General features: G+C 40.3%; 1 protein-coding gene across 1 annotated transcript in view; it reads left to right on the plus strand.

Moving 5' to 3' along the window:
• LOC148035996 (187-kDa microtubule-associated protein AIR9-like) overlaps positions 1–13,225 on the plus strand; it is a 95,980-nt gene that overhangs the window by 12,078 nt on the left and 70,677 nt on the right. Inside the window, exons 2-8 of the mRNA XM_087677995.1 lie at positions 10,850–10,921; positions 11,104–11,169; positions 11,247–11,318; positions 11,477–11,542; positions 11,661–11,723; positions 11,882–11,947; positions 12,153–12,252. Of these exons, the coding sequence (XP_087534121.1) occupies positions 10,850–10,921; positions 11,104–11,169; positions 11,247–11,318; positions 11,477–11,542; positions 11,661–11,723; positions 11,882–11,947; positions 12,153–12,252 (505 nt within the window). The remainder of the gene's footprint in view (positions 1–10,849; positions 10,922–11,103; positions 11,170–11,246; positions 11,319–11,476; positions 11,543–11,660; positions 11,724–11,881; positions 11,948–12,152; positions 12,253–13,225) is intronic.

Raw genomic sequence — 13,225 nt, forward strand, 5'->3', positions numbered from 1 at the left:
TTTCCAATGTGGCTTGCCAGGGTTAGACATGAATCCACTAACAACTCCCATTGCATGAGCAATGCTAGGGCGAGTTGCAACCATGCCATACATCAAAGAACCACAAGTTGATGCATAAGGTATGCCCTTCATAGCACTAGTAGTCGCATCATCCTTTGTGCAATTAGCTTTGCTAATCTTTGTATGCGGCAGTAAAGGCACACCAAGAGGCTTAGCATCAGCCATATTAAACCTGTCAAGTACTTTGCTAATGTACTTGTTCTGTGAGAGAAACAAGTGTTGCCCTCTATCTCTTTTAATGCGGCATGTCCAAAATGTGTTCAATTGCCCCCCAAATCTTTCATTGAGGAGGTTGAACTCAACTACCTTTTTAGAGCATTCAAAGTACTCTTATGCTTTCCTACAATCAACATGTCATCCACATATAAGACTAGCACAATACGGCTTTCATCATCAACCTTTTTAGTGTATAAGTAGTGATCTGCATTATTGTGTTTAAATCCATGGCTAAGCATAAAAGTATCAAAACTTTTTATACCATTGTCTAGGGGCTTGTTTCAACACATATAAGCTGCGTTTCAGGTTACAAACCAAATGCTCTTTTTTTGAAATAACAAAACCTTTGGGTTGTTTCATGTACAACTCTTTATCCAGGTCACCATGAAGAAAAGCAGTCTTCACATCCATCTAATCCAACTCAAAATCCAAGGATGTAGTGGGAGCAAACAAAACACAGAGTGTAGTTATCTTCACCACTGGTGAAAAAACCTCCTAGAAGTCTATACCTTGCTTTTATATATAGCCCTTAGCAACCAAACATGCCTTTGTACTTGGGCTTCCCATCAATACATTTCACCTTGTAAACCCATTTGTTAGGGATAGCTTTCCTATCCTTGGGCAAAGGTACAAGCTCCCATGTGTTATTTGCATACAGAGACTTCATCTCTTCCTGTATAGCAAGCTTCCACTTTCTCTTGTTTTCACATGATTGTGCCTCTCTAAATGTCAGAGGCTCACCTTCATTAGTCAATAAAATGAAATCCAAAGATGGTTGAAACCTTTGTGGCTGCCCTCTGACGCATGTAGAACTTCTTACCCAATGATTTGTATTGTTAGGCAACGGGCCTACATCCTTAGGTATGTGCATACCATCACTTGGTGACTGATTTTCAGCATTTTCTTGCTTGCTGTAACTTGTTTTCAGCATGTTCTTCTTGCTGACCTATTCCATCTTGTGCATCTATTTGCTATCTGTTATCTTTTGGCTGTAGCACAATAGGTTGCTACTAGTTTTCAGCATCTAAAGGAACAGAATCTTTAGCTAATGGTTGTTGAATGGCTGGCTATTCATGCTGAAATTTGATCTTCTTTTTGTCAAGGTCACCCTATGTGGCATGTTTCAACAACTTTGTCTCATTAAATGCTACGTCTCGGTTGCATACTATCTTCCTGTCTTGAGGAAGCCAAACTCTATAACCCATCTCTTCTTCATCTCCATATCCCATAAAGATGCCATTGATGGTTTTCATGTCTAGTTTAGTCCTTTGATTTACAGGAACATGCACAAAGGCATCACAACCAAAGACACGCAAATGGTTATATGAAGGCTGTTTGCCAGACCAAACCTCTTCAGGAATACCATTTTCCAATGTACGATTGGAAGAGCGATTGCATACATGAACTACAGTTTTAAGAGCTTCTCCCCAGAACTGCTATGGGAGATTAGCTGTGGACAGCATGTATCTGACTCTCTCACAAAGTATGCAATTATATCTTTTAGCCACGCCATTTGATGCAGGATTATAAGGGATTGTTAACTCCCTCTAAATACTATGCATCTCAGAAAACATTTTGAACTCATTAGAGACATACTCGCCCCCATTTTCCGTTCTTATATCTTTTAACTTAAGCCCTTTTTGCGTGGTAACAAAAGCACAAAACCTTTTAAAAGCATCCAACACTTCCTTTTTGCTCTTTAGCACATATACCCATGACTTTCTACTGAAATCATCGATAAAGGTGACAAAGTACTGTGCACCCCCATGTGAATTAAAAGGCATAGTGCACACATTAGAGTGTACTAAATCAAGAGCATTGGATTTCTTAATGACACCAGAGTAATAACTTATAAGGAGACTTACATGTCTTCCATTTATGCAATCATTACAAAAGTCAAGACTAGAGTCGTTTACATCAAGTCTTCCTAAAGAGGAGAGAACCTAAAGGCCTTTCTGGCTCAAATGGCCAAGTCTTTTGTGCCAAAGTTCTATCTGTGAATGAACTTCAGCCATAGCCAAGAACTTGCCATGTAATGCTTTACAATGCAAATAGTATAAAGTTCCCTTTTTGCTGCCCTTAGCAATTAGTATAGAGCCCTTGTGGACCTTTCAAGATCCACCACCAAAGGTAGTAAAATACTCTCCTGCTCAACTAACAATAGACTTTTCTTTATGCTAGGTACACATTTGACATCATGCAAAATCAGCTCTTGGCCGTTTTCAAGGGCCAAGTAAATGGTACCTACACCCTCTATCTTACATGCATAGTTGTTGCTCAAGTAAACCTTGCTTAGGCAACTTGTAGTGTATTTTGAAAATGACTCCAAAGAGGGAGTAACATGAAAAGAGGCACTGCTGTGCAATGATTGGGACAGCCCATCATGAGTTGAAAGTAGAGTATGAATTATGTCCTTTTTGGTGATGTGTATATCACTTCTTGCTGCCATAATATCTACATCATTGCATGATGTTGCAACAAGTATCTCTTCAGTGTTAGGAAGCTCTTCAATGATCACACTAGATGCAATATTTGCCTTTGTAACTTCTTTTGAGGGAGAGATGTCATCATCTTTCTTGTCATCCTTCTTTTTCTTTCCTTCGTGTTTATTTCTTTCTTGCTCTTTCTTGTAGTACCAACAATCGGGCATTTTATGCCCTTTACGCCCACACTGATAGCAAGTAACATCCTGTTGTTTGCCCTTGCTTTTACTCCTACTTTTGCCTTTATTTCTTGCATTACCCCTCTTCTTTGACTTGCCTCTAAGATGATAAGCTGAACCACTGCTTTCTTCACTGGATTTTCTTCTGATCTCCTCATTGAGAATAGAGCCCGTAACACCATCAAAGCTGAAAGCAGGGTTGTTGCTAAGTCAAACAACCAAAGGCTCTTAGCTATCAGGCAAGGTCATCAACAAGAAAATAGCCTTCAGTTTATCATTGAAGGGTTGCAAACAAGAGTCTTGCAAAATGACTCAAGATCCCTGTGAAAGCACTCAAATGCTCAAATCTTGGCTTAGACTCATCCAACTCCATGTTCACAAGCTTGCACATGAGGTGCACTTGATTAATTGGAGTTGTATTTTCACAAGTGTCCATTAACTTTCTCCATTTGGCATAAGCCGTATTAGGATGCTTAATGTCTGTAAGTACATCATTAGATACAACCATTTTAATGTATGCAATGGCCTTCTTGTTGAGTCTAGCCCAATCCACATTTGTCATAAATGCTGGCTTGTTTTCCAAAAGAGCATCATTATAGTCCTTGAGAAACAAAATGCCTTGCATCATGTCCTTCCACAGATCAAAGCAAGTGCCATCAAACCTTTTGATTTCAAGAAGGGATTTAGTGTCATTGTTGCTAGAGGTATTAGTGGCCATTTTTCAGCAAAGTGCCAAGTACCAATGTTGTATTTATGACAATAAATAATAGGCTGAATATTCAGCTAATTTCAGCCCAAAATTTCAGGAAATAAGAGCAAGATTTGATCCATATACATGTACAACAGTAGAAAGAATGACTTTCATCAATATAATTGAGATTTCAGCATACATTCCATGCATACACCATTGCAAGGTGACTCCCCCTTCAGCAATATCACCAAAAATACATTTGCAACAATCCTAGATCTACAAATGATTACTAAGACTACTGCACCATGAATATTTAGCAATACATCAACTCAATAGGAGCTGCTTAACATGTGTATTGCATACATATATGCCCAAAAGCACTTCTGATACACAAAAAAAACACCAAAATTCTTTGCAATTTCTCCAAAATCTCACAAGTGGGAAATAATAAACTCAAATTTCATTGCTTACATCACCAAGATTGCTTCAGCAATGTCCCCAAAGTGCATTCCACACATCAATTTTGCCAAAATCCACAAATTTCAGCAAAAGCCCCAAAATTTCAATGACCAATCTGCCCCAATTGCATTAATTCATGTTCTTGAGAGCATAAAATAGGCAAATTTAGGAGCAATGATAGTAAATTTGGCTCAGTTGAGCAAATTTCATTGATACATGAAAAGCTCTAAAATTTTCAAAGCCAATGTGCACAATTTTTGCAATTTCCGGGTCAAATGTCATTGTTATGCATGAATAGCATCAAATTTGGAAAAAGCCCTAAATTTTCGGCCGGAACAAATTTGTAGACTGTGCTTATACCGCAAATTAGGGCTTAGGAAGATGTGCGACATCATAAAAAATGTCTCATGTGCTATCGCTTGGTCTCTGTTAGCTGTTGGGTGCTACCGCCCTGCCATTGCCTGGTTCCACGTTGTTCGTTGAATGCTAGTCACACCTGTTGCCACGTTGGTTATGCTTGCTACCACGCTGGTTAGAGTTGACTCTTGCTTGACTTGCTTGGTGCTACCATGCTGGTTAGAGTTGACTCTTGCTTGACTTGCTTGGTCATGACTGTTGCATGCTTGCTGCTTGCTGAACACGACTGATTGCAACTTGGTCAAAAGTGATTGCCGACTGGACAAAACAAACGCATGCTATCCCTTGATTGACTAAAAAGTGACGACCTGACTCCTTTGCACACGTAGGTTAAATTGACTCACATTGTCCTTGAGAAGCGCACACACTTTTGCCGTAGCTCTGATATCAGTTTGTTGGGATGAGTGCGCAATGAAATGCGAGTCAGAAATGAAGCAGGAGCAATGTTGAGTGTGAGAGTGAGAGAATCTTAAGATGAGTGTACTAGCTCGTCACGGTACACAAAGAATAAAATGTATTTATATGTTAGGGTACAAATAAGGGTGTGTTCACATCCATATAAGTTTATACACACGAAGATTAAGGGACTTTACACCCAACATGGAGCAGTAAAAATTGGCCCAGGAATGCACAAAGGAAGCTGACAAATAAAGAAAATGTACTTAAATTTGTAGAGCTCTTATGTCTTTGTTAGACTTTGATAGGAGCTCACAACCAAGAGATGACATATTGACATAACTAACATAGGTAGGCTAAGAGAAATAGGGTTGAAGCTTCATATGTTGTATGAGGCACCTTTCCCCATGCGTGTCATGACTCTTTATGGACAACTTCAACAGATGAAGTTTGAGTCGAAGGGCACCATCTAGTCCTTTTTGCTCTGTGTTACACAGGTACAAGACTAGCTTTGACACATGCAATCTGCCCTTTTAGAGGCACATCTAGTGGGAACGATACTTTATAAGCTCCCCTCAAAGTTTGATGGAGTGGCGGATGCTTTGTGGACGTAGACATCCTCTACATCTATAAACTTTACACATCCTCCATGCTGCTTGAGCATGAGGCGTCTTTGTGTTTATAGAGGAGGCTTTTGTCTCATTATGGACGTTCTAGTGAGACCTTTACAACTTCAAAGATGGGTACTAGGAAGAAGAAATCGAAGGCTCAGTGTTATCATTGTGGTAAGAAGGGACACTTGCGGAAGGACTGCAAGGAGTTAGCAGCCTTACGGCAAGAGGAGGAGAAGAAGAAATGAGATGCGGACTTCTCTAATGAGTTTTCCTCTTCCTTAGACTGACTTTGATCCGTTGGCCAAGGAGAAGTCCAAGGCATAGAAGGGATTTGCTTTTTCGGATCGAGCGAAGCGCTTGGTGGCCCCTTTATGTGTTTCTTTCTAGTCCAGGTGATATGGTCATCCCTCATGACTCTCTAGTGCTAGAGAGGGAGAGGGTGGTGAGATGGGGTCATTGAGCCTCATCTATATAGGTATACAAGTGCACAGGTTTCAGAGAGGGATGTCCCTAAAGTTGACCACAGTTTGGCAGGTTCAAATCCTAGAGTTGGGATTGGCATCTATGTTCATGATGGGCTGTTATTTGATAGAGAGTAGGATTGGCTTCTAGTCCGAGCTCACATGAGAGAATACTTTGGCGGTCTTGGCCAAAGGTGGGGAATCAATGGTCATATATGTTTATAGGCATTTTTGACAGGATGGTCTTGTATGCTATTGTGAGACATTGTTGACGAACACAAAGATATGTTATGACTCTTCTCTATATTCAGGAGCTGGTATGATCAACATTGACATCAGGTTCTCTTTGAGGCACCTTGGTGGTGACTTGATCGCCCATTGCTTGGGTATCCATGGTTCTACTGTGGTGATTCTTTGTTGTATAGACTATGATTAGCCTTTATCATTGTATCAGACCACCCATGATTTGAGAGAGGGTGTTAGTAGGTTTGTCAGCTCATGTGTGAGTTTGTGCATGCCTATGAAGGCTGGGCACATTGCCTTTTATTTAGGCATTATTTAGTGATTTTGTGTGGCATTTTATGCTAGTGGGCCAGCATTAAATGCTGGCTGACCAGCTACCATTTTAGGCCTATTTTATGCCTATTTATTATGTGGCTCCTCCTCCTCCCATTCAGTCATCATTATTCTTTAGGTGGTCTTCTTGTTGGAGAGGAGCCAATGGTGGTGCCCACACAGCCAATGACTCACTGTTGTATGCGTTATTCTCGTGTTTGGTATATGGATTTTATTTCCCAAGCACATCTCTGAGTTCTCTTCTTTTGCAGTGTTCTTTTGTTTTCTTTGTCTTTTGTCTTGTGTTGAGCAGTTTATTTCAGCACTTGTCTATGCTTCCATTGCTGCACCACTTTTTGACACTTTTACCATCCTTTAGATGGAGAATCCATATAAGGCAAGGCTAGGCTGCTGAGGCATAGCCAAGGCAAGAATTGACATAAATATCTGCCATAGTAGACGGCCACTTTGTGAAACGCAGTAGATCCAATTTGACCACTCCTTTGATAAGGTAAATGGGGAACTTGCTGAGAAAAAAAAGGTGCATTTTAGTTTAAGCCTTTATTAGCTCACTTTTACAGCCCCGAAAGTCTGAATGCTGCAAAGTTTGTGTGTCCCATAAGCAAATACCCCAAACTTTTGGTTGGATCCACAGAGGCTGCGTAGCCACTTGTCAATCTTGTTTTGCAGATTATCACACTCCATCAGCTGGTGCCCTATTCAATTGCTGTCCACACCCCTCATTGGTGGATATCTTAGTTTGTGGTGCTGTCAAGCCTCTCCTTCAGCCAACTGTTCCAGCTTGCATTTGGTCACTCAATCTGTCTACTGCGCTGGAGCATACAGCAGCTGGCGATATCCATATAGGTTGCGTATTTAGTCCCCCCCCCCCCCCCCCCCCCCCGCTGTACAGCAGCTGCTGTCATCATTCTACTTTTTGGATGCATCTGCCCTGCCTGCGTTTGCTGCTCCCTGCTCCCACCCAGCTTTTTGATCATTTGCTCCAGCTGGCATCCTGCTGTCAGCTGCTGCATTTTGCAGCCTGGTCAGCATTTTTGAGCAGCTACTTGGGCTTTTCATCTCGTGTAGGCTGGTTTTTTGCCACTACCATCCTTCAGCTGTTCCGAATAGATTCCCCATTGTGATTTGTGTTGACAGCAGCTGATTGTACACAGAAGCTGCCTGCTATGATCGACGATCCATTCAGAGTACAACACCCTTTCTAGTTCATCTTTTCCTTGTTCCGCTTTGAGACATTGAGGTTCAAGGTCATTACATTCACTTAACTAAGTGTGTTTTCAGCATTCATTCTCATTCACTCTTAGTTAGTCTTCACCTTTGAGTTCTACAGTTTATCATTGTGTTTTGTTGTATACTTTGTGTTTATTTTCTTTGCTTGAGTATTTTGTTACATGGTATCAGAGGTACGTGCACACTAAAGATACCTAAGCCTTGATTTGAAAGCTCGATAGTGAAGTGAAGAAGGAATGTAGAAGAGATGTTGTCAACCACTTCATCAGCAAAGGAGTCTCCAAGTCAACCTATTTTGAGAAACTGCTTCTTTAGTTTACATACTTCATGTAGGGTTTCGCACCTATAGCCCTAAAAAGGGTTCACGTCCACATTTTGGCCACTTTTTTAGTGGGTGACCACATAGTGGTGTGCCACCTTGGATAGCTTATGTCTATAAATAGGTAGTTACTTCATTCATTCTTCACTCCTACCACATCTCTCTCTTCAATCATTCTTCACCCCTCTTTCTGCGTCATTAGACACCCTTTCCTTCCCTCACCAGCCCCTTCCATTGCCCTCACAACCCTTTAGGATATTGTGGTTCGTGACTTGTAGCTGGTTTCATCCTTCTTCTTTTGCTTCAAGCGTGCTATTCGAGCATTAGGCCTTGCGTTTGGAGCATCTTCCACCTAGTGTCAGTGATTTCATCACTCATCTATGAGAGTGGCTGCTGGGATCTGCGTTTTTGTAGCTAGCTTCCCTCCATCACTTGGCATCACTCGTCTATATAGGGGCTGTTGGGTCCTGCGTTTTTGCAACCTGGCTCCTCCTCCATCGCTTGGTGTCACTCGTCTCTCACAAAGGCTGTTGGGACTTGCATTTTTGCAGCTTGGCTTCTTCTCCATCACCTGGCGTCACTTGTTTATCACAGAGGTTGCTAGGACTTGCGTTTTTGCAGCTCGGCTCATCTTTCATCATTTGGCGTTATCATTATCCACCTGGCGACAATATCTAGGTTGCTCTCCCTATGTTTGACAGCTCAGACATTCTGGGATTTGTGTTTTGCTGCCCAGGTCACTCCTTGGCATTAGAGGACTGTGGTTCGCTCCCTCAAGAGTTGGTGATTATCTTCCATAGCTCCAATGGCATCAGAGGATTGTAGTTCGCTCCCTCAACAGCTGTTCTTTACCTTCAATGATTACTTCGATAGCCCATTGCTCAAAGGACTGTGCTTTGCTCCCTTCACTGTGCAGATTTCCCACAGGTGTTGCTACTTGATTTAGACAAGACAATGCAGTTATCTTTTGAGTTTCAGCTCTGTTGTATCAGCTTTTCATCTCAAAGCATGATTCAGTGCATCATCACCATGTTCTTCTTGCGTTTTGAGTTTCTCTTCTCTCTCTGTTTGCCGTACTCACTTTGTGTTACTCCTCGCAAACCCTATTGCCTCTCTGCATTGTCACTTATTTTGACATGGTATCAAAGTATACCTATTATTTTTTGATATGGTATTTAGAGTATACTTGTTATTTTTGACACAGTATTAGAGCGTAAGAGCACAGAGAGCTAAAGACCCTGTTCATCAGAGAAGGCAAAGACAAGTTGCGGGTTCGATGTCATCTATTGATTTCCCCCTTCATTTCCTTTGCATCATCAAGAGAGAGAGATACCCTTCTCTTCCTCTTCCACCCACCCAGCCTTTTATAGGTTGACATTGCTGTTGGCTATTGTTTCCAGCTTGTTGTACGACCAAACACTGCTGCATTTGCTGTTAATGGCATCATCTTGCTTGAGGGCTGACCTCAAATCTGCAATCGCCAACTACTGATGCCATCAGATTGCTAGCATTTTGCTATTTCAGCCATTGCCTGCACTGCCATGTGTCACCTACATCTGCATTTTGCTGTTCCAACCTGTCGCCCAACTGCCATGTCACCTTCTACTGCTGTGTTTACAGGTTTCTACCCTGTTCCAGCCTTCGACACTGATCCAACCGCTCTATGGATTGCATTTGTTGTTGCCGGACATATTCCGAGGCTACTTGCTGCAATTTGGGATCTGTTAGAGTATGACACACTCTCTGCCTCAGTCCTAGAGAAACATGAGTTTGAGGTCCAATATTTTAGCTTTGCATAGTGCGTTTGCTACATTGAGCATCATATATATTCAACATTCATTATCTTCTTCAATGTTCATGGTCTTTGAGTTACGCTAATCCTAACTGTGTTCTTTATTAGTGTGTGTTTTGTTGTACTATTGTATTTGTTATTCGTAGACGAGTATCTCTTTATAGAGTTTGCTTTAGATTTAAAAACAACAATGGATCAAGTCCTATTTGCTCTTAAAGTAGCGAACACCGACAAAAGAAGCAAGGTAACAAACAAAGATGAGATTTAATGATAGGGTCAATATATTTTATTGCAATTTGTCAAAAGTAGCTTGAAACAAGGTTTTGATCAGCATCATCTTTTTTGAAGCTATCCAATGGATACTTTGGACCTTCAAAGTAGATAATAAAATAAAAACAAATTTTCTTAGAAGCTCAAACTTCCTATTCATTGGGAGACACATGATATTTTCCATGTATGTTTTCTTAAGCCTTATTGGAAGAAATAGAATATATTTGAATAAATTTACTTGAGAAGGATTGAATGACAAGTAGCTAGATGAAACATTCGTGACTGATTATATTGACATCCTTTAATTGACAAGTAGCTAGATGAAACATTCGTGACTGATTATATCGACTTCCTTTAACTTTGCGAAGAAACTTTTTAATTGAGGATAATTGAATAAAAGCTAGAGGGCTATGACAATACAATAGAAAATAACTTACATCCATTTTAATGAATCCGTTATTCCTTATTGAATTTGTTAACCTTACTAATTAATAGACATCGAGAATAGTACATTAGAGTTGGCCATTGATGAGTGGTTACACGTTATAGTGGATCTAGTTTCCGACTTTTGATTGTCTTACCATCTATATAGAGTTTCAAATTTTGAGCTTTATGTGTTGGCAGACATCTACAAGTAACCAAAAGTTAAGCTTTTTTTCTGTATTTTTGGGTTATAATTTTTGCAGAGACTGGATCTTAGAGGTCAAAATATAAGAAGACTGGATTACAACCATATAAATCTCACACCGAAATTGGAGGTGTGTGAGCAGTATGTTACTTGCTTTTGAACTTCTTATGATGAGCTAGACTTCAGAAGTTTTGTTTGGGTAAACAGGGTCTTAAACTGCTTTTATCTGTGGCTGACATGTTCTTTTGAAATTACTGAATCTTGGATTGCTTTCTCTGCAACTGACATGTTGTTTTGAAATTTACGATCCAGTTTGTATACCTTAGAGACAATAGCTTGTCATCGCTGAATGGCATTGAAATTTTAAGACGGGTGAAGGTAATGCTTATGTTCCTGTGCGATTAATATTGAAGCATCTTTATGTAGACCTAAGTTGTTTGGTTTGCTTTGACTAGGTTCTTGATCTTAGTTTCAATGAATTTAAAGGTGCCACTTTCGAACCTTTGGCAACCTGCAAAAGTCTTCAGGTCAGCTCTTTAGCCTAGGTTGTGTTTATATCCAACAAACTTTCTACGAGACATTAAATTATGCTTTAGAAGCAGTGCAATTCATGAAATATTTACGTTTTAAGATGCAAATCTTCGTCAGGTTCACATTCTTAATTTGTGGTGCTGTTTGATTGTAGCAATTGTATCTTGCTGGCAACCAGATAACATCATTGAGTGGGTTACCACAATTGCCAAATTTGGAGGTAAATATAGCTCCTCTGTTGGGGATAATTGATAAAGCTAGTTCAATTAGTTGATGTTTCAGCTATCGCCTTGTCTTTGATATTTTTATATCTCAAGCTAACTTGGCACCCATTTCAGTTTCTCTCAGTTGCTCAAAATAAGCTGAAATCTCTTGCAATGCCTTCACAACCCAAACTTCAGGTATCACTTCAGTTTACTCTTCAGAACATCTGTTTAAGCTCTTTCTTTGCTAAAGTAGGCAACCCAGCAGAGTCTTCTGTTTCACTGGGGTTTTTTTGGTTTATCTGGCTGTGCATTGCAGTTTGGACACTCATGCGTTGATTTTCATCTGTGCAAAGGTTTTGGCTGCAAGCAACAACAAAATCTCGACATTCAAAGGATTTCCCCACCTTCCTGTGCTTGAGGTTTCTATATTAAACTCTTTAAATCACAATTAAAGTTCTTTTGGTTGTAGGTTTCATGTTAGACTTTAAAGTCTTTTGAAGATTTTTAATACTATCACATTTCTGTCACATCTGATTTTCATCTTTTTGTGAGCAGTTTTAGTTGGGTTCATGTGTAGAATCAGGGTTAGTACAACTTATGTGCTTATTCTGGTCATGGATGCAGCATTTAAGGCTAGAGGAAAATCCTATACTGGATATACCACATATCGAGGCAGCTTCAATATTAATAGTTGGATCAACATTGAAAAGGTTCAATAATAAAGGTCAGCATGTAATTACATATAATGAATTCAGTCTTCTCAAAACCACCTCATTCTTTGAGTAGCATGACTTGTGAATAAGGGTACACTTTCCTGACATAAGTTGGACTAGGATCATAAATTCAGGTGCTCAGCAACCCAAAATTTGAATTTTCATCGGGTATTTTTCTCAGGTTTGATATATTTAAATTGCTGCAAAATGCCATGGATTGCTTGAACTTGGTAGAAACTCAAGGACAAATGGAAAGTATGGATGTCTTTGTTGCACTGACTCATTCACTGGTTGACTGTGGAAGTGAGAGAAATATGGTAAGGACAATAGGGGCCAGGAACGCTCATGGTTGACATTCCTGTAGCTGTGGCTATTGGTGTCTACACTGGTTGATTTAAATCTCTCCATTTAGTGTTTGTTGTGATATTTACCCCATTACTTCTAATTTTCTGGAAGAGGATATTGATGCATATATTTGGAGTTGGGCACCTGTGAGATGTGACCATCATACCATGAGCAAGGATCTATCTGATGCCAAGATGATCCACAATGCTTCGGCTATCAAGATATGTGACCAGCCCACCTAGTGGTTGAGTAAAAGTGGATGGGTACTAGTAGTGGGTGCCACTCCATCTGTACCATGTCCAATTTTGTCTGCTGCCTGTGTGACCCCCTCTAAATTTGCAATTGTCGCCCTTGTGTGGGAGACTCTGCCACAATTTGGAAGTGCCACCAATTGGGTTCTCCACTAGCAAATGGCTTGGGAATAGAAACTACTCGTGTGTGAAGAAAATACATTAAAGCCAAACATTTGCAATGTGGAGGATAGCTTGAGGTGGGACGGTGTAGGTATATGTTGCCACTGGTAACCACAAATAGGTGTCAGTGAAAGAGAACAATGTACTTACATGCTCTCAATGTAATTCCAACAGCTTATGGTTGTCCACGCTACCAACATCCTTCTGCACATACCACAATTAATGG

The sequence above is a fragment of the Lygodium microphyllum genome, chromosome 5 (genome assembly GCF_053477565.2).
Source record: "Lygodium microphyllum isolate KBCC chromosome 5, Lygodium_microphyllum_v1.1.10, whole genome shotgun sequence".
Classification (NCBI taxonomy): Eukaryota; Viridiplantae; Streptophyta; class Polypodiopsida; order Schizaeales; family Lygodiaceae; genus Lygodium; species Lygodium microphyllum.